The 22,969-nt window shown below is 35.8% G+C and overlaps 1 protein-coding gene across 21 annotated transcripts in view; it reads left to right on the top strand.

Annotated features, from left to right (window-relative positions):
- Positions 1–22,969, top strand: part of TENM2 (teneurin transmembrane protein 2) — a 608,636-nt gene that overhangs the window by 310,017 nt on the left and 275,650 nt on the right. For 14 of the 21 annotated variants that reach the window (XM_046900248.1, XM_025154775.3, XM_015293576.4 and 11 more), the window contains 1 exon segment: positions 16,319–16,402. The exons of the other annotated variants lie outside the window; for them this stretch is intronic. In XM_046900248.1, coding sequence (XP_046756204.1) covers positions 16,319–16,402 — 84 coding nt within the window. 21 annotated transcript variants of the gene reach the window in all.

The following is a 22,969-nucleotide window of genomic DNA, read 5'->3' as shown; positions in this document are numbered from 1 at the left end:
TGGCATATATAGGTAGTTTGACTTTGGTTCCTGTAAGGTATGAGCTGAGTAGCAACCAGCAGGGCTGACTGCACTGAGACGTTAGAGGACTTCAGATTGACTCATCTGGGAGTACCAGTTGTGAAATGACATGCTTAATCCCCATGAATAGGGGACTTGGCAGTGCCGTTTACATATTCCCTCCTAGTAATCTGAAAAGTAGCCATGACATTGGCTCCAGAGGGAGTTGCTTGGCAGCTTTCCCTGTGTGTATGTGAGAGAGAGAAGAGGGAAGGTGCTGCAATTAGTGACAATAGAATCTGGAGAGGGAATACAAGGAAAAAAGCTGAATTTTATTAAATTAAATGTTTTCATCAATAGCTTAGCAACAAACCACAAGTAACAATGAATTATTTACAAAAAATATTTGTTCTGCAATCCACTTGGTGTGTAAATACTAGCAATGGCAGTAAAGTTTTACAATTCTATGTTATACGTAAATATCTCTATGAAGTGAAGTTACAAATGGTGTTCGGATGATATAATTTCTGCTCACGTGAGTTTTCTATTTGATACTTTCTCTTTTCCTTTGAAAAAGAGAAAATAAGCTTAAGACCCCTTTGAGTCTCTTTGGCTTTCCAAGGTACATTCAGCAGATAGTTGCTATATGTATTAGATGGGTAAGAGCTGAAGTTTTATTTTGCTTTTTTTGTTCCTTCCACTTTAGGCTTTCTAAATAGTACGTATGTGTTTGTAAGCAACGCTTTCTCTGACAGAAGCCCTGAACACAGTGTAAGTCGTGACAAAAACTGGCAGTGGTTTTCGTGGTAGAAAAATAGAAATGGCAGATAATTCCACATTAAAAATGTATTTGAGAGCTACTGTAGTTACTGGTAGTGATGTTATTGCGTGTATATTCAAGTATTGTACTTTTTATTTCTGATTTTTAAATAGAGTTCACTCTGTTAAAGTAATATCTGCACGGCAGGCTATGTATTTCATGATGATTATTTTGCTTCCCAGCTATATTACGCTCGCCAAAGGCATGCTGAGCTAACCTAGAAGTTCACTGTTTATGTCTTGTTTCTGAATAACTAGATGAACTAATAATAACCTGAAAGTATATCAAAAGTGCACTTGGCACGAGGAAGGTAATGATGTCTTTATATTTTACTTGAAAATTTTAATATGTGAATTAAAATAGTAGTAGATAGAATGTATTATTGTGGGAGTTAATGTGAGCTTCTAGTGTGCAGGCTGAGTTTACAACACAGTAGAAGGAAGGTGCTTTGCATCTGCTAGTTGTCTTCCCAGTGCAATAAAGAAGTGCAGTTCTCATCCTTCTGAGAAAGTGTGTCAAGTCTTCATCTTTGAAAATAGATCTCTGATGAGATTTCTGAAAGTGAAAGATAAATGGGATCAAGTTACTAGTTTTCTCTGTGTACCGAACTGAGACAGTATTATTTGCATTACTAACCTGTGAATGGAGACGGATGCTATTTTGCATGTCCAGAAGATGTTTTTAGATAGCATAAATGAAGAAATAGGTCAGTTAGCATGAGCAGTAAACCCCAGTGAGTATTGAAAGCCTAGAATAAGCTTTGGAGTAACATGGATTGTAATTGCATAGCATTGCTTATTTGTATGCAGAAACTGGCTTACTTCTAAGGCCATCCTATAGTCATTACTTGTGAAGAAGAACATAACGTATGGGGAGTATCAGTGTATCTCAGTTTCTTCTGTACCTTCTGGCATTTTCCATCCAGGCTCAAGGTATTACATTACCATCAAAAAAGACTCCCCAGATTTGTAACAAGTGCTGTCAGTACAAAATATAAAATGCTTAATACAGTTTTCTGGAAGTACTGACAAATGTGACGAAAGAAAGCAAGCTTTTTATTAGTAGATTCCCAAAGTGGTGACTCTTTATGGCTTTCTGAAGTATGCATTCCTCTTTACTTGTCTATTCATTAACTATTTAAAATAATGTGGCACATCATCTGTTTCCTTGTCACTTTAAAATAAGCTGGAGGATGTGAGGGAAGGGGGTTCTTTTTTTTCCAACTGCTTCTCATGCAAGTCATGTTTTTCCTCATGTTTTTTTCTGAAACAATTTTTTCTTCTTTTCACTTGAAAACCTAAATGGTAGGAACTATCATAAATAGTATTTGTATCATGATGTGCTACTGATAGTGTTTTGAGATGTAGTGTATATGTTTGTGGTTTGTGTGGTTGAAATGTACACCTATTTTTTTTTCCTTTCCTTTGGGGTGTGTCAGGTTGATTTTCTTGTCTGAGTGATTTATGAAAGAATTGTGGTCTTTTTTTTTTTTTTTTTTTTAATATGAAATAAGATCTAAGTACCACCGTCTCTTAGGATAGCCAACTCTGAAGTTTGTAGTACTTATGAAGAGAAACACTAAATAATATCATGCAGGAATGAATTGCACATTGTGCCTTGGGGCAGGCTTCTTTTGATGGTGGTGGTTAAATTACTATAAAACATACCACCTGGCACATCAGGTTGAAATCCTTTCTCAGTACCACGTACCTTTGTACGCTGTCCCTTTTAGCTAAAGAAAGAAATTGGATTTGGTTCTTAATTCACTTGCAACAAATCTATGTTGGCTGTTCCGTATCTACTTTTCTTACCTTCACAAAATTCATGTTTAGCAATTGCCTCCATGTCATTTTATATCAGTTAAGCTGACAGATCTATTAATTTCCTCTTCTTCCCCTATCCCTCATTTTGTAAAGGCAGATATGCTTTCTGTTCCTCTGGGACACTTCATCCTCTGAATGTTCTGAGATGGCCACTAATTGGTCAGATTTTTTATCTCTTCAAGCATTTGGTTGAAAACTGCACGGTCAATTTTGTTATTCTTAACACTAAGATCTGATACCAGGATATGCTATAACCTACTGAAATACTTCTAAAATATTATTGTAGACAATTTATAATTAAATTATAATAAGTTTTAAACATAATGTATTGACTTTCTGAAGTAAAAAAGCAGAATCAGTGTTTACAGCTTTGCTCCATTTTTTGTCTTAAACATACAATTTCTTTCCTCCATCACAATTTCTCTCTTATGTTGTATTTTACATTTCTAATGATCAGCAGTGAAAGCAGGAATTAATAACCTTACTCTATTATCAACAGCAAAAGCATTAAAAAAAATCGTAACAATTTAATATGTAAGTTATCAAGACTGAAAAGGGGTTCCAATGATCAAAGTTGACAGCAAGCAGCTGAATGTATGCCTTGTTTTGTTAAATTAGCTGACTTGATTTGATGCATATGGAACTAGAACACTGAAAGTATTCTTTTAAACATGCATTGCATGTATGGAATACTGTGCTATCCACGGTTCTTTTGTCTGTACTTCCTGAGATCTACTGTATGAAGTAAAAATACATTGAATTAAAGGCAAGAAACTTGAGATAAATGTTTTGGGCTGGGTTGGGTGTTGTTTAATCTTTAAAGTCAAATGCAAAAGATGAACTCCTAAGTCCACTTGTCATTGAAACACTTAAGCATGCATTTACCTCTTCTCATTCACTGAAATGAGACTTGTTATACTTTAAAACCTTTAGCAAGGCTATTTAAAAATAGAGTTTTGATCCCCTAGTAACTGCATGGTCCTGATGACTCCATTCAGGCATACAATATAATGTGCTGAATTTTGGTTAGGGTTTGAAAAGGTATTTTTGTTCTGTTCATAATAGTCATAAATTATCATCAGGCCTTATCAAAAAAATATATACTGTTCCGTAAATCATTTTTCATAATATTTGCATGGGAAATGTGTAAGCCACATATTATCATTTTTAGCATCATTCACTATGAATGCTTTTACATTAAGTTCTTAATAGAGTTTTAAAAGTCTGTCAGTTTTTGGTAATTGATATAACTGTATCAATTCATGTGTAAACTTATTAATCCAATCCCTATGCTTGCATTCTTCTGTAATAGCACAGTCTGAATACGTTAGTAATTTCCATGTGAGTTTTTTCTGAATTATTTCTTCTGAGTTAGTCATTTCTAATAGTAGGAGTCTTGAAGTATTGGTGGCAGGAGCAAAACTTGAATAGAATAAACAGATTCCCAAGCATTGATAGGATTTCTGAAGCAGTATTCTGAAATTTGCTCTTTCTTACATGATGTTTTTTTTCTCAGCCATGTGATCAACACCACGAGGTCACTCTGTAAGGTTAAGGACTGAGCTGCCATGATTTTTAGCCAGTTTTAGCAAACAGCTGGTGTTCTATAGCGAATTATGGCTTAATATTAACCATTGATTAATATATATAATAACTATGTAATATAGTATTATAATATTATATAGATAATATTTATATATATATATAATACCCATATAAGATAGGTAAGAGATCTTAGCACTAATTTGAGAAGGTCTCTCTCATGCTAAGAAAGTTGTTTCATAGCGTGTTGGTTTTTTTTAAAGAAAGAAATTTCCTCATGTTTAAATGTACAAAGATGCATAGAGAGTAAGGCTTTAGTATATTGGCTTTTTTCTCTTTGCTACTGTATGTGCCTGTAGGTAGGAGTAACAACTCAGCATCATGATGAATTTTCCAGTACATTGAAAAGCATTAAGCAGGAGAAGAGCTTGTAGATTCCTTTTACACTCCTACATAGCACCGAGTAACACTGATGGTGCAGGGAAGAGAGCAGTCTGGTGAATATACCATTCATGACCTAGACAATATCACTGTTAGAATCTTCTTGGGTCATTTCTCCTTTTTCTCAGTCTGAGCTGTAGCATATTCTTACTTAAACAATCTAATTTCCATCAATTTGTGTTTCATAATTTTATCTCATGTTTCTAGCCAGAGCCTTGTTTTCCATAATGGTTTTGTTATAGCATGGCTAATTGTCTAGAAAGAGATTATTTCATTTGTCACTCTGTCTCATTTATGTTAGGGAAATATAAAAGACATTGTCAGGAAACTGCATGGCTCAAAAAAGGTCTTCACTCTCGTAAAGCAGGTGTGATGTCTTGTATTTTAGCGCCAACCATCAGCAGTTCTTCGAGTCCTGACAAGAGCCACCTGTGTGAAAGAAGAGTACCACTCTTGCTCTAGGATTTCAGTCCCAGATGATAACATTTTAAGTGGGATACAATTCACAGTGGTACAGAAATTACCACGAAGTTGTATAGACTTCTGTAAATCCTGTTACATTTTCATGACTAGCACATGTCAGATGTTCAGTGGCGAAGTAACTTGTCAAGCCTACTGAATTTTAGAATCAGTATCATTTGGAAGAGCTCAAATGTCATTCTAAGGAAATAAACAGGAAGATGTGCTACAGAGAAGCAATATAGAATTAAAATTGGCTAAAAGGATATAAATGTAATTAGTGAAACACATTTTCAAGACTAGTAAAATTAGCACCCATTTATACATGTTATATACTTGAACCCTTGTTGACACCTGAGTCTGGGAAAATATATCTGCTAATCAAAACATGTAATTATATCCTATGAAGCTGAAGTAACACACTGAGTCTTTGCACTTTATGGTGTTAATGATTTGGGAAACTCATTTCACTTGATCACCTCAGATTGTCCTTCCTTGATACGTTTCTGTTCCCTAAAATAGTAAGGTCAGAGCTATGCTAAAGCGATTAAAAGTTAGGTGTGTGGAAGACTGAACATCACACGAATTATTGGATAGTATTGATATCATTACAGATCAAGGTGTTCTTATCAATATAAATATCTCTGGTTGTAAAATAGGCAAAGCAGAATAAATTAAGTATTAACTTGCTGGAGAATGAGAATTCCTGCAGACCTATAGTATAGTTAGGGAGTTGATAATTTGTCGTTTCCCACTGGCATGACCTGTAGTAGTTGCTTTGAGAGCTGATACTTACATTTAATTGAAGACAGTGGTGGTCTAACACACACATGCAAAAACGAAAGAAAAGTGTGGGGAGGAGGAAGAAATAGAAATGTAGTGTTGGGGCCTCTACAGTAGAAAAATGTTCAGCAAGTTGTAAAATTGTGACAGATGAATAATTTCAGTGTAGAAAAGCAGCTGTTCTAGTCTTTACTAAAGTATGGCACTGTCAGTGAAAGGTGTGCTGCCATAGCTATAGATACAGTTCACTTTCATTGTCTATTTTGTGTATGCTGTTGTGTGCACAAATTAGAATTGCGTGGTGGGAACGCAAGAAGGGTTGTAGATTATTATTGTGTGGTAATTAAAAAGAAGGACCAAACGGAACTGATTCACTGTAACATTAAAATTGTCCTTAGCTTTAGTTGTGCAGTTCAGGAGAATCTTCAGGCAAGTTAGATTTCAAAGGTGACTGTAAAAAGGACAAATGTTTCTGCTGTGGGACAGATGTAATTCATTCTGATTATGCAGCTCTGCCAGGTACCTCTCAATAAGCCTTCCTAAATATCCTATCAGTCACCCTATTTTTGATATATCTACCTCTATTAGGTGAACTAAACAACAACAAAGTATTAGTTTATAGCATCCCAGTTTTGCCATTTCCCACTTGAATCATTTTTAAACTCTGAAATGTAGTAAGAAAATATTTTCTTTTTAGAAACAAAGATAATAAAAATGTTAAATAAATATAATATACATAATGTTTATTAAGCACAAGGTTCCGTGAAGAAAATGCATTCAGTGAACTAACGCAGTTATATTAATGTAGTTAGTGTTAAGATGATTGTTATAAAGTTGGAAATAAGCAGAATATTCTCTACTTCTAATATTGAAAGCAAATTAACTCAGTATCTCATAGGTTTGCTCATACAAACGTAATCTGTACCCTTATTTCATGTAAGGGAGACCGTGGCAGTATTTACCTACTGTATTTGCTGCATGCAATGCAGGTATTGTCCTAAATTTTCCCTCTTAGAAATAGACTTTAGAAATAGACATGAATAGAAATAGATCTATTCATGTCCTGTTTTTAGGTGTAGACTCATGAAACATCATAGATGATCTGTAAAGATGCACAACTGAAGTCTTCAAAAATATTAGAAAACCTTTGCCTTTAATTAAAATTACATGATCTGAGTTGCCTAAATGAATAGATCTTGTATGATAATGTATATAGCACTGGATCTGTATGTACACGTAGATACTCTGGAACATGAATGTTCTGTTACTATTATTTATATACTGGAACTGTAATAAGTATTACCTCTGTACACTCTCATTTTGATGAGGTGTTTGGTAAATCCTATGTAAAGGTTGTCACAGTTATCAACTCAAAAAGCCACTGTGCTTTTTCAATATCAAGAGTGTTTCTTTCACTTTTCCATTTAATGACTAAGTGGACAGGATTCGGGGTTATGAATTTAAAAAGTTGTGTTCCTTTACACGCTTCTTACCCTCAACTGGTGATGTGTTGTGGAATCTGAATTGAGTGTGTATGCAATATGTGAACTTCCTCAGACGGTCATAAACCAGGAACAAAACAAAATCAAGTTAGTGAAAAACAGTGGAAGCCGGATCTCCTGAGCGTTCCGACATAGCGGAGGTGGTGGGCTCAGCCACAGGAGCTCTCATTGTTGCCTGTGTCAAACAACTCTTTCCATACCTTCATGCAGCCAGGGGTTCTTCATGTTTAGTAGTATCTGAACCTAGTATTTTCTCTGATCACTATACCAATTTATATTATCTGGTCACTCCAGATTTTTTTTTTTTTTTTTTTTTTTTTTTTTTTTTTTTTTTTACACAGGATTTGTAGAATTAAAGAAGGGAGCGAAAAAAAAGCAACAGGTTTAGCCTGCGTCAGTTTGCTCCTAGCTTGTGCTTAATGATGCACTTTTGTAACTAAAGCACTTGATTTCCTTACCAGTAGAGAGTGAATAGATGCCTTTGAATACCTTCTGGAGGAAGACCAATTTGTCTTCATTCATTTAATCTAGGTAGACAAATTTTTCCCTGCACATGTCCTGGCATGCCTGTTTCTCTCGAGTAGAGAGTAGAGTACTCTTTCTGAGTAGAGAAAACAGCTGCTTTCAGGTGTTTGCTCTCTCTAGAATTGGGGGGGCACGGTGTAAATATCTCAGTTAAGTATATGAGACCCATATTTCTTTTTTTTTAGTGCATGCTGGAGATGTTGACCAGCCTGTAACAGCTTTGAAAGGTTTTGTCATGTGAGTTTGTAAAGGTAAGAAGGAGAGGTCATTAAGATAAACCTTAACATCTTTGTTTTTGAAAAGGTTGTTTCAAGTGTGGCAACTCTTAATACCTCAGAAGTAATATGTTTCACCTTGTATCTTTTGTGAAGTGTTAGGGTTGTTAAAGACTGGGTAAAATGTAAAGAATAGTAACCAACTATGGTTCAGCGGTACATGTTTGCTTTCTCACCTACTTTAGCGTCTTTTCATTCGTACTGACTCTACCTCCAGCATTTCCTGCAGATTTTGAGTTTATTGCTTTGTTATTACCAGCATGGCATGTGCAGTGGACAGGCAGTATAGTAACTATGTAGTGTTTGTTTTGTTTTGACAGTTTTGTATGAGGAAAACTGCCTGTGAATCCAAGGTAGTTTTTCTATGAACATATAAATTCGTGTGGTGAATTTGACCCATATACTGAGCAAAAAAGGAGAACAGGCAAAAGCTGGGGGGGGGGGAAGCAATTTGTCACTGACTTTTGATTCTATTGTTCTTGTTGTTGCTTTTATTTCAGTGTCCTTCATATTCTACATGTCCTACTAGTCAGTAAAACTGAAGTATTAATTGTTTCTTCGAGTTGATCACATGTACTGACAAGGGTTGGTCCTGTTTTGTTATTATGATCATCTGAATTTTTCAGGAGGGTCAGCCGCCATCAGTTTGTACCATCAGATTTTCAAACTTCAGGGAATAGCCTGTTGCATTATGAACTCTGAACATCATCTGCATTGAGTTCACAAGTTTCAAATTCTTAACGCAGCTACGTGATTGAGCAAAGTGCACATATTTGCCTTTTAAAATAACAAAAAGCTTACGTTCATGCTGTTGTTCCAGTAATAATCTTTCTCTTTCTTTGGAACTGAGAATTCTCTCATGAGTTTTATGACATCCTTAAGGATCATAATCTGAAAATAGCTGCCTTGAGAGAGAGTTGGAGTGTGTTGAAAGGATGTAACGATTCTTTGTGTTCTTCCAATTTCAGCTTGGTCTTTCATGAAAACTGTCTACAATGCTATGAAACATCAGGCCAGTTTTTCCCACGTGCTTATTGATATGTTTGTATGTTGTGGTCCTATCTCTGACTTTTTTTGCACCTTTGCCATCACCTCAGTGTTTCTAACCTTCTCCCATGCATGGGCTGTCAAGAAGACAGGGTTTTAGGGTAGCCTGATATCTCCTGTTCATATTCTAAGGACTTTTCTCTTAGTTTTGAGACTACTCTGTCCCATTTATTGTTTTTTTTTTCCTATTTTCTATGTTATAAATACGATGCATCACAGTTGAAGACTTTGTCATAAGTTCTGTTTTCAAATGCTATTTTCTGTATACCCTCAACTGGTGCAGAAAGTATTTGGTATTTCTAAAATTCAAGCCAGTACGTGCTTTTTTTCCTTGCTTTCTCTGCTCTGAAGACTGAAATTTTCTACATTCTATTCTCTTTAAAACAGAACTGCTTTTGAGATCTCCTCTTTTATACCACACATGACCACGTATAGGATGAAATGTCACACTTTTTGATCAACTAAAGTATTTGGAAATAGGCTGCCTATGTACTGCCTTATGAATAAAGGTGAAAATATAATGTATGCAAACAGTGACATATACTGTCATCATTCGGAGTGTAGGTGTATGTAACAGAAGCCAGAACTTCATCTGGAATATTCTGGGAGGAATTTGGCAATTCTGTGCAATAGCACTGTTTTCTTCTGTGGTTTAGATGACTTCTGTCTCTTCACTAGAGACTGTTTCAGGATAAATTGTCAACCTGTGCTCTGTCTCTTTATTCAATCACTTCTATGTGCAGAATGCCAGTAGTATTTTCAGAATAGCACTTACGATAAGGGAAAAATTAGGCATGAATGGCCTGCTGAGAATGTATTGGTACTCTGTGTTCTGTTGATCTGAAGCCTTGCCAGCGCAGCAACTCAACTGCCCACTTAGTGAACAGGTAGAGCTAATCAGAGCATTGCTCTTCCTCGGAGATAAAAATAAGAGTTGATGACTTGAGGATAGAGTGAACAGGAGCTAAGACATCTTGTCATTACGGAATCTTGTTCTCACAGCTGTCTTAACAGAATGCATTTGATAAACTGTGATTGACAAAATATTTGAAAACTGCAGCTTCAAACTGATTTCATGGAGCATGTGAAAGCAGATAGGCTAAGCAGGAATAGCCTTATGAGCACACAGAGCTGTCAATGTGCACATAACTTTTGGAATTTAAAAAAACAGAGATCTGTAGCAAAGGCTAGGATGTCCTAATATGATTAGAAAGATCATGACTGAAATCAAGCTGTTGTTTGTAGCTAGGTTTTCATGAAATATTTTTGCCTGTTTATAGGACAAAATTCAGTGTAATTTAATTCAGTGCTGGAGAGGGGTTAAAAAATAAATCAGATACTAACTGCCCTGAACTTCTAGATCCTTAATTGTCTCCATAAAATATTGTTTGTTATTCCACAAGGTTATGGAAATTAATGATTCTAACTCTGTACAAATATTGGGATGATTTTCAAAGACTATCTATAAATTTGGTTGCAAAAATAAGCTCTACAGGACGCTGCTTGTGTTCCCAACAGCAGAATGCTGTGGCGGCAAGCAGGAGAGTGTAGCAGCTCTTTTGCTTTTTAAGTGCTGTCGTTAGTCTGCAGTACCAGCTGAGGCATTTGTTGGTGTTCATGCTACCTCACATTTGCATTTAAATTCCTGTAAAGGAAAGGTAAGAGGGGAAAACAAATTATACGTATTTGCTCTTCAAGTAAGTTCCTGTTAGAAGTAAGACTTGGAGAGAGAGAACATTGGGAGAAAAATGCTTCTGTATTCTCTACAAAGCATTGCATGTCCATTCAGTCTCCATCAGACTTCAAAGGGACATATTCTCAAGATTTTAATGAAAACACAAATCAAGTGGGAATTACTAAAAATACACTGAAAATGAAAAGGAAACTAGGTCTCTCACCACATGAATCAGTATTTGTAGTTTAAATAGAATATATATTGCAGTGCTTTTCACATCATAAATATTCTTCTGGTACATGCAGAAAGTATTTTCTATGTTTATTTACTTTAAAATATTCTCTCTTTTGAGTCATTCTGTCTGATGCTTTCTAGCAGTGCACAGCATGAACTTGTAATGTGTTTATGTATGTCTGTCTTCTCCAGGCAGTTATTCTGGCTCTTAAATAGACTGCTTTGTTTGAAGAGACTGGGCCGAGTCCTTAAGGCTAGATTCTGTCTGTCAGTCAATAGATGAGTATATCTGCTACTGGCATATGTTTGTATGCAGGAGGAAGCAGATACTATGATGTGTAAGGTGAACAGAAGTTGTTGCATAGAAAAGCTGAATTGGTTTGTTCTTTTGAGTGTGTTGCTATCTCCCTCTGCACTTAGTTTTTCTGTTCATCCGGCAAACTGCATCTTGGTATTTTTTTAAATGAGTTAAAGAAAAGAAGATGTGCAGTGAACTGACAGTTATTTGTGTGCCAGGGGTTATCTAGGGTAGTGAAGACAAAGACTGTAAATTTTCATGGAGACTCTCATGATGCTGAGTGACTGGGAAGAGCAGGTGAAATTCATAATTGATGAGGAAATGTGTTGGGCTCTCAACTGTCCTTATTCAGAAAAGCTATGTTAGCACAACTGCAATCCTGCAGAAGACTAGCCATTCAGTATTACAGTAGTGCAAACTATGCCCTTCCTACAACACATAAGATGAACTAACAGGAAGTTTATGTAAAGAACAAAACAGGAGATGTCATTACTGCCACTGTATAAAGGTGCGGGATGTCCATACCAGGAATGTTATTATGTTACGAATTTTCATCTTTCTGTTTGAAGAGGGATGCTGTAAAACAGCAGGTGCCGTGAGTGAGTGACACGAGTTATGCAAAGGATGACGTAGCTTCCTTGTGAGGAGTGGCCTAGTAGTTTAATAATGTTTAGTGTTAAAAGCAGTCATTTGTGACAATTGTCTGCACAGGGATGAGTGGCATAGGGAATGTCAATAAGTAATGATTGTTCACTACTTTTTTTCCTGTATGGGAACTGTGCAACATCAAATTAAACTATCATCTAACAGATCACATGAACTGCAACATACTTCTACAAATAACAGGGAAGTTGTTGGACTTCTTGTATCTGAACTTTGTAAATACTAACAGTTTACAATTAGGTTTTTCAAAGGGTAACTTGAGGAAAGGTCAACAAGAACTATTGAACCAAAAATGTAGAAAATCTGAAACACCAACTCCTGGAGTTTCAGGGAATATCCTGAAGAGTTGTCAATATATGTTGTGTCTAGTTCTAGGCTTTACTTTAGGCCAGAGTTATGATAAAAGATCTTTGGTCTGACTCACTACAGGTTGTACTTATGTTCTTTGTCAAAGGGTACAGAGAATAAATTAGTCTCAGAGCAATAAGCAATCTTATTATAGAGGCTGAAGAGATAGTTGTTAAAATGTGAGATTGAATTCTTTCCCTTAGTGATTTTTCCCAAATACATAATATAGTAAAATGGTGAGTTTGTCTACTTTTCCTTTTGTGAATTGTGATAAATTAGAATTTGCCAAGTAAATTACTTGAAAACTCTAACTAGATTTTTTCACTATAGAACTTGCTGTAGAAAGAGAACAGATTAGTAAATAAAAGTAGTCCAGAAGTGGCTGAGGCTCATTAATTAATTAACGTAACAATTTAAGAGCAAGCAGTAGATCTTAGCAAGAGAGAACAAAACTACATAATGAGAGGGTCAGATTCTGAATGATACTGAAGTTACTGTATTGATAAGAGCTTTTTTGTTTTCTTCTGGAAGACATTATTATTTCTAGAACATCAACTTGATGCTGGGCCTCTTTGCTGGAAGAAAAAAGTGGCTGGTGGTCCCTGCTGGGTGGGACCTTTGGCTCCACAGGGTGCAGAGGTACTTTCTTCTTGCTGGTTCCACAGTATCACCGTGGAAGGGGTGGTATGGGAAGGGGTGGTGCCACACTGTGGTAGGGAAGGAATGGAAGCAAGAAGAGCAGTTGCAGCCTTTCCTTGTCAGCGTTTCTGTGGAACTGCAAGAAGACGTCCTGTAGGTCTTATCCAAGTGCCTGGCCTAGTGGAAGCCTGTTGTGATGTGAGGGAAATGGAGTGAGTGTTAATTAGTAATGGAATGGTGAAAGCAGAGGGTCTGTTTCTGTCAAGGACGATGTGAGAAGAAAATGAATCTTCTGAATACTGTTCAGGAAACAAGATGCGTGTCTGAGCATTGTATATATTTCAGAAGACGGATTTTGGTAATAATTTGGTAGAAATTTGTTTTTTCATTTTTAAATAAGTGTCACTAGTACTGTTACTGTTATTTGAAAGTAGCTTTATCAGCATTGATTTTGAATTTAGACTGAGATGTGATACATTCATCTTGAAAATAATGTATGGAAAGCAGATTTATTTGTGTAGGAGCAAAAGAAATTCTAGACATGGGGGTTTTGCATTTTAGGGGAATGTGTAAGAAGAAAGCATAGTAAATTCACAGGGATTTCACTTCTTCCAGCTGTGAAATGTGGTGTATGATAGGGCATAACATTAACTGAATGATCTAAAGACTTACTTACAAAAGTATTTCTTTTTTTAACTTGACAAGACTGGATATTGTAGGTCATATCTATGCCTGATGACTGCAAAATCCATTACTATCCCTTTGAGATTTTTATTTTTATTTTTAATAGAAGACTGTATTAAATCTGAATAATAGCCTAATAAATAGGTTAGTTAGAACAATAGTTCTCTTGAGGATGTTGGATTCTGAGTGTAGCTGCTAGAGATAACCCTAAATGCAATTAGGTTTAACTCCCTGCGAGTGTCAGAGCGAGGTAATACCCATGGAGATTTCTCTTCAGGTGACACAATTTTAGAAGTGACTCAACGTTTAAGTAATTCTTTCCTTTGGGCACTGGAAGCAAACTTTTTTTTTTCTTTCTTTCTTTTCTTTTTTGAATTATTGGAGAAACAGAGCTTGAAAACTTACTTTTGTGACATGAGTTTTAGATGTTTCACATGAAAAGTAAGGATGGCTCAGCGGCCTTGGTGGGAAGTTGTCATCCTCATCTGTGCTCTTTGCAATTGTAAGGAATAGATATCAAAAGGTGGCTACAGATAGGGAAAGAGAGAAAGTAACTGATTTAGTAACATACACAAGCTTCTGAAGGGTAGTGTAATAATATGGCAGTCAACAAACTGTTGATGGATTATTTTGGTTTTATTCCTTCTTGAAGCAAATTAAAATTCTTGAAACAAATATCAATACATCAAATATTGTAATATTTACATATTGTGGGGAGTAATATGACAGAAACTGTAGAACTAAAACCTACAAGAGTTGTTTAATTGTTTGTACCACAGAAGAGTGGTGCTCATAGAATCAATTTAGTATTACATTGGGGGGGAGGAGAGGGGGGGGAAGATACGGTAAAATCAAGATGATGAATTTGATTAATTTTTTTTATAGTTGCCACAGTTTTTGTTTCGATAGTCTCTGTACTCCGTATTTCCTGTATCTGGTTCACTTGCATGTTGTTCATGGTATTATTCAGTGGACAGTTACTGAAAATCTGCTGTTTTGTATCCTTACTGTTAAATCAAAAGTGTGCCATTGAAAGTAAAGATGATATAATTAGACAGGAGCCAAAACACCTGAAAATGGCTTACAGTCACACCGCATCAAACTTTAATTTCATCAGGGGCAAGGAGACATTTAGCCAGTTTAGTAAATGGTACCTGGTTTTTATTCTTCGTGGAAGTGTAACTTGTCTCTTAACATTACTATTTACCCTGAAAGCCAGCGATGTAAAACTCAGCACCAGCATTCTCAGATTATTACTGTTGCAGGCAGTTTAGGTCAGAAACATTTGTGCACCCCACAAATAGCAAATACGGTGTCTTACACTTTTTTTTTTATTTTCTAAATCGTGCAATACGTTTGGCTGTCAACTTTTTTTTTTTTTTTTTGCATATAATAAATTACTCTGACATACACAGAACGTACTTTCAGTGTTGATTCTGGTGATTTCTGTATGCAAGATTAAATTATTATCTTATTAAATATTTAAACATTTGGACCTGAGATGTATCAAGTTGAATCATCTTCTAGTGAGGCCTTACAAGCAGAGATAAATGAGAACTAAATTAACTATTACCATTCTTGTCTTTCTTGGTGGTGTAAGAGAAGTCATGTAAATGCATAAGAAATAGGTTTGATGTCAGTTTGCTGTCTCGGGAAACTCTTGTTTGTTATTGTGACGTTGAATAATACTTTTCAGTGAATGTTGTGCTTTTCACATGTAAGGGGCCTCTATAATTACATCATGTTTCCAAAATCCAGCTATACTTAAACAAGCTGTAAAACAAAATGATTTGTTTTGCTTTGTCTTTTTTAAGCAAAAAACTTAAAGCTAAAGCAATGGTTTTTTGTTTGTTTATTTGTTTGTTTCTTTAATGTGTTAAAATCTGGCTTCCTAAAGCCAGGAAGTTTCATGGTACACTGAAGAAAATCAACTGCTGTCCTTGCGACACTGCATTTTCACTGGATCATATCTGTTGAGATATAGCAGAATGAGCCCAGTTTTGTTGATAATCAATACAAAAGTCCACATGATGCTGCAATAAAACATGTAAGAAGTGATTTCCAGCACTGAAAGTGTTTTCTAACTGTGTCATAAGAGTCTGCTTTTAGATAATGAAACTTACATTTTAGAGAAATTTAAAATGTTGCATTATTGATTAGTAGGATTAATAGATACTAAATCTGAAATAACATACTATGACCTGAAATAGATACTGTACAACTTGTTGGCAAAGTTCTCTCAGACTTCATGTTAACATAATTTATACAGCTTTTTTATGCACTGCCCATTTTCATAGTCAATGATACTGACAGTGGGTGTATGTACCTCCTGAAAAGCAACCTTTCACCAGTAGTACCACTACTAAGTATGTCTCTGTAAGAGTAAGTAATAAAAAGTTAAAATTCTCCATCTCTATCTTGATAAAAATGAGTGATTTATTTCTAATTATTCAAAGACATATTGGGTGGGAGGAAGCGAACCATTCTATTTGGTATTATACCAAAACTGAATGGAATAGAGGGAGCCATCTCTAAAATGTATTTGTTTTATTTCATTTAGATTTTCACACACACCTTTCTGAGAAATTGAAAGACAGACAGACAAGCTGGCAGCAGCTGGCTGAGACAAAGAACTCTCTAATACGTAAGGTTTTTATCTTGCTTAAACTGTATTGCTTGTGAACTTAGATTCTAGTTTAGAATTTGTGGGGTTTGCAGATTACTCTTGTTCTATTTTCTGATTTTTATGCATTGTGGAATTTCTTTCTTTATTTTCTTCCTGGGTGTTTGTATTCTGCTGAATAAGAGTTGTCTCTCTCTATTTATTTCTCATTCATTTTTTGCATATTACCTGACTGAACTAACTTGGGGCATTTTGGTGTTTGGACATCTTCAGTGGGTGGGGAAGGAGGAGCAGTTTCCCTGTGCTAACATTGCTTCATGGGACTGAGCTTCCTCATGGAGAGAAACTGAACTAAGATGTGTAAGAGCTACTGGATGTGGATATATGAGTTAAAAACAATATCCTGCCTATATTTGGTAGTATTTTCGCAAGGTCAATTATGTATGTTTTATCTCAGTGTTTAAAGCTTGCATGTGGTGGACATTGCTTCAGAGATTCTTAAACATGACTTTAGTGAGAGATTTAGTACTAGCTGTGTTCATTTTGAATATTTTTGATCCAGGATTTACGGATGGAGGCAGTCATGCTTGTTGTGGCACTGACGTTTTGTATTTTAGGGATTATGTAAAACAGAATGAGTTTTGTTAGTGTTTTTTTGTTGTTTTCTATTTTGTATGTAATCATTGATAACTTTTTCTGAGGTACTGCTACCTTGTCCCACCCTGCCCCTTCTTGTTTCCCTGAGGGCAAAACTTCCTTGGGAGGAGGTGGATGTTTGTGAAACTGCTGGCAATATCCTCCTCACCAAAAGGTGAAAAAGAAAAAACAGAAAGATATGTCTGAAATCTGTGATGTATTTTACTGCAAAAATAATGATTTGGTGACACCTTTCTCCTGAATTCAAAACATAGTTTTAATTCACTGGATATGTACACTTATACTAGCTTATAGTATCAGCATGCTACTAGTTTTTATGAGGTCTTTTGTCATCAAGACTGCAGTTTTTGTCCTATATTTGCTTGCCTAATGAGGTGAGAGACATATCCTGTTATTTCATACTTTTCATCCTTTGCAGCTGTGACCTGGTACATGCATGAAAAATATCTTTCCATTTTGGTATCTCATTTAAGCACTTAAGTAAATGTTTTGCTGAGTTTGGGCCCTAAACAGGAATAATATTCTGCTTACTTAAACAAAACATGAAAAACTTTTCTCTCTACTCCCTTTTCTTTTTTCCTGATACTCTTCCATGACATAGTCATTTGATTGTTGGTGAAATGTAATGAATGGAATTATGCTTTGAATCTCAAACAGTGACTGAAACAAATATTGAGACAATTTCTTACATCAGAGCCTGGGAAGTGCTGAGCATCTGCAACCCTTTCATAGTTGATACAACCCAAGAATGCTTCGTATGTTTTCAAACAGGAGATGAGGCCTTTGTTGTATTTCCATGTTTCTTAGAAGAATGGGAACCAGAGCTTTTGGTGATTTAATTCCATACTTCTGATATGTAGTAGTAAAATTTGCCCCAGATGGCATCTGTATGGTTTGTAATAAAGTTGGAAATCATATAAACAGTGGAAATGTTCAGATAAATAACTTCACATATCTGAAGTGTTCATGATCACTGCTGTTGCAGAAGTGATTTTGGCACAATTAAAATGAGTGGGTTATGATATTTAGGCTATGCTAGATCTCAGTCACACATGAGTGCATTTTCCAGGATCATAGAAAGATTTTGCCTTATAAATTGTATCTGTGTGAACAATGTCTTTTCTTGTTTGAAGTCTTGGGTCTTGTAATCAAATATTTTTATCCCTTTGGTTTTGTTCTTTCCTTTGAGAGCCTGGTACCCTCCCAGACTAAACTAAGTTTGTTTTCTATTTTGCTTGAATTTTTTAGCGTAGTGATTGTTCAGGGCTCTGGAAATAATAAAGAACACAAGGATATTATCACCAATTACATAGAAATAAAAAAATATTTGCCTGTAGTATTAGTTCTAATCATAAGCTAGATGGTAAGGTGCATTTAACAAAATAATTGAACTAAGAAAAACAAAAGAAAAAAATAGAACTTGTTTTAATTATTTTATATAGGCACATATATATAATATATATAAAATTACTTGGATATACCTAACTTGGGAAGTAAAGTATTTCATTGTCTGTCAAGAAAATTTGTGCTGTGCTTATGGATACAGGTGTTCTGACTGGCATTGATGTCAGCCAACTGTATTATGTTAGTAATTCAGGGAAACTGACAGAAGCCAAGCTTTAACTCTGGTCTTCTAAAAAGTGCCACAGGATATTTTACATCAATCTAGATGCTACCAAGAAGAGACAAATGGCACTTACCTTGGTTTAAAACCTCAGCTGGCTGAGAAGGCATCCAAATAGAGTTGCAAAGCTTTCAGTGTGCATGTTGTATAAATAGGAGTCTCTGCATCACCATAAGTAGAGCCCTTGGATTTTTTTCTTTTAAAGGTATCCACTTATCCATTCTGCTCATTTAGTTGAGGAATTGCTTGGTCTGTGTTGTAACAAAATTTGACATGTCTTTGCTAAGGAGTAGGGTGCCACTGATGTGGGACAAAACAAGAGGTTTTTTAAGCAAGTAATGGAAACAAAGCTTAATTGCTGAATATGGGTATTGAAACAGAGCTTCGGAAACACAGGCAGAAGGACAGAATGATTGTTGTCAGCTCCATGTTGAGTCTTTGGAAGGAAAAAGAATAAAAACTTCCTGTACAAAAGTTGTCCCTTCTTAGTATGCAGAGTAAACCAAAGTCTCACTTTTTCTGACTCCTCTGCTGGGAGAGGAATGACTGTTTATAAATAAATAATACCCATCCATAGAAGTATTCAAGGCCAGGATGGATGGGGCCTTGGGCAACCTTGTCTAGTGGGAGATGTCTCTGCCAATGGCAGAGAGCATTGGAACTAGACAAGTTTTCAGGTCCCTTCCAACCCACCCAAAACAATCTATGATTCTGTGAATTACACAGGAAGAAAAAAAAAATCTAACCTATCTCATAGCATCCAGAATTCCAAAAAGAAACAAAAAGACTCTAGGTTTTAGGTTTGGCAGACTTTTTTAGTAAATAGTGGTGTGAGAGTTAACAATATTGTCAAAATCATTAATTCATTTAAAGCATTCAGATAAGATGATGTTGAGCAATACATAAAAGCCAGGGACATCATAATGCACTGCTTAGAGTATGATTTGAATAGGATAGATTTTGTGTTTCTCATTGAATAATGAAGATAAAAGGATCTGTTCCTTTTATAGCTTGGGCAAGCCAATATGAACATTAAGTGCAGTGGGAGACCTAGTAGATAGAGGGAAAGGCTTGCGTTTATGATTAGCTAATTATAAGAAACTATCATAGTGCAGGAACAGAGGTTGTCCTGGCTGTCTTTTTTCTTTTGTTTCCCATCTTTTGATTCACTTTTCAGCCATTGTAATGTGATTTGAGCATCTTTGCTGTTTGTTTTCACATAATGATCCTGAGTAAACTGTGAACATGGAACTCTGGACTTAATTCAGAGACTTCAGACTCTGCTACAAGTATAATCCTGCCAATACCAAAAGATTTGAATGACTATATTTAGTAGGCTATCTCTTTGTTGTATTGTTGCATCAGGCCTACAAGTATCACAGAAACCTATGGTAATGCATGGTGCACAAGTAAGTTCTTAAACTGGATTTGGCACGTGATCAGTTGCACTGTTGTGACAGAGATTATGCCTTTTCTGAGGGATGAAAAGGGATTGGATCTTACCTTGCTGTGTTTTGTGATGTTTTGAAACAAAATGCAACTGGTCGTATAGAGTTCTGATTTATGTCTCTAATTTCTGTGTGGCTTGGCATGTAATAGCGTCAGTGCAAATGGTGTATCGATGTCCGCTATCGTTCAGGTACAAATAGGTTCTTTTACTTTGTTTAAAATTGTACTTAAACTCTAGGATCAGTAATTCCATTTAAATAATCATAGTGATGAATTAGTTTCCATTGTTTCCAATGTGAATTTGTCTTAATGAAGGTTTCATAAGTTTGTATTTTGGGAAGTTCTTTTATTTTTCCATTTCAAATGAAATTCTTTGAAAGAGAGATGAAGGAAGCCTCTTTTCAGCATGGGATTTTAACGAGGATTTCTTTAAGTAGCCAAGTCAAGACTGTAGAATTGCTTTTCATGCAACATGCTGTTTTGTTAAGAGATAATTCTCTAGATCATCTAAACCAGAAGTGTGTGATATAATAATAATAATGTAAGAAATTCTTAGGGGGCAATTTGAAATAATAAAACCCAAAACTTTTGTAACTTGGGTCCTAGGGCAAACCAAGCTGATAGTTCTACCAGGTGCCCCTCCTAGGGGCAGACTTAACTCTTATTACAGAGTATGTCTTGAAAAGACCAGTATTTGAACTAAAACAATTCGCAAAATTTGCTTGGGAAACAAAACAGATTGTGTGCTGAAAGACTGAGCTACTAGCAAAACACTCCATCACGTCAAATTTATACAAACCCATCTCCTGTGTGTTGCACTATGTCCTAGAAAACTGGAAACCATGAAAACAAGTGGTTATATTTTAAGGAGTTCTGTGACAGCTTATAAAAAATAGCATTTTCACTTTTTACATGAGGCTTCCGCCTTAACAAAACTGATGAAATAGGTGGTAATTTTTAACACAAGCAGTGACAAAATAAACACCATCTGCTAGTGTTGACTTATTCCATAGTATTCTCATGCTGGGTGATTTTATTTCACTTTTTTTCAGAAATAGTTAATGATACATCTGCTGTGTGGTGGAGGTGCATTTTTGGTGATTAAATGTGGACATAAGTTCAGGGACAACAGTAACGAAACTTTCAAGAAATTGAAGGAAATATTAAACTACTGAAAAGAATGGACAGAATATGTAGCTCCGATGAGTCGTTTATCCTTTAATCTTAATATTGGATCTAAAATATTCAATATACAGTTTTTATTTCAAAATACCTGGTTATCAGTGAAAGCTTTTCACTTAGTGCTTGTTTTATCAAAGCAAACATTCTTCCGCAGTGGGTTTCTTAGTCCTCTAAGGGCCATGAACTGAGGGCTGGGAAGTCAGACCAGGTTCAGATGTGGGTGATCGGTGCCAAGTTTGTTTACATGTGAGAATATTTAAGGGAGTAAAGTGTGCAGCGCGGTCGCTGCAAGTGCAGAACAAAATAATGAGTTTTATCTCAAGGCCCAGATGAATACTGTACTATAAGGAATTCATGTACAAGCAGAATTTTGTTTACTTCACTACCTCACTGTAGCTGCAGCTCTTTATCCTGCGAAGGCCTGTCCTCCCCATCCCCATGGAGCTGTAAGACAAGGTGTGATCGTCTGGAGTCCTCGGGTTATGCACACACAGGCATAATTCATTACTGTCTGTGCTGTGGCATTCTTTTTTTTCCCTTGGAGCACTTGTGTTGTCCTGTTGGTGAGACAATTCCTGCCCTGTGACCCTGAAGAGCAGTCTCTTCCCAAATCACCTCAGCATGTCCCAACTTTTCCTTCTCAGTCAGAAGTGACTGACTTGTGGAAATGCTCATTTAGTGTTAGCGTGATCTGCTCTACAAAACCCAAGCAATTAGGCTGCTAAACCTGTGTTTTCTGTGCCAAATTGTATCTCCCAATTCTATTATCAACATAAATACAGTTTAATAAATCTAAAAGACTAAATGTCTGGGTCTCCATATGGATGGGTGGATATTTAGTTTTAAAGATTCTGAAATTGAAATTAAAGCCATGGCTTGGAAAGCCTAGAAAAAATCCTGAGGCTATTTTACTCTTTAATACATGGAAAAACGGGATGGACTCCACGGTGTCATGAATCCAATTTCTTAACTGTCAGCAAATTTGAAAACCTCAAGGAAAAAGAAATCCAGTGTCTTCCATCCTGCCACCCAGGTCTGCTTAATGACTTCAAATCATTCTCTTCTGATGACTTCCACGGAGAGGTTTGAAAGTTTTGTAAGTAAAACTATGAGCAGTGGAAACAGAAAATCACACCCTGGAAAAAACACAAAGATTTTAAAAGAAATTCTTCCTTTTGTTTTTGTTGGAAGACCTGAAACACTTACTGAGTACAAATAAACGTTTGAAGTACTTTCTCTTGATTGCTTGCTTTGGAAATTGTGATAGAAACATGTTTAAGAGTAAACATCTGTACCTGTCGTTATTTCAGTACTTTTATTCAAACTTCATTCTACTTATTATATTTGTAGCGAACGTGTAGAAAAGTGAAGCCATATATGATTAATGTTAACTGTTCTGATCAAAGGAAATAAAGCAGTCTGACTTGATTTAGTATTTTTTTGTCTTTGCAGACTGCACGGTAATTCAAATGGGAATTCGTATGAGTTGCACTGAATGTACACTGTATACATTAGTGAGGATTTGAAGTCATCTCATGTCCTTAAGTAGTCAAAAACAGATTTACATAACTACTTATATTAAATACCATTTGACTTGACCTGATCTCTGTGAATATTACAAGTTATCAAATGTCTTTCAGAGACACCCTTATGTGTGTGCATTATCATTTATGTTA

Source organism: Gallus gallus, chromosome 13 (genome assembly GCF_016699485.2).
Source record: "Gallus gallus isolate bGalGal1 chromosome 13, bGalGal1.mat.broiler.GRCg7b, whole genome shotgun sequence".
Taxonomy (NCBI): Eukaryota; Metazoa; Chordata; class Aves; order Galliformes; family Phasianidae; genus Gallus; species Gallus gallus.
This window is presented reverse-complemented; position numbering and strand designations above follow the sequence as displayed.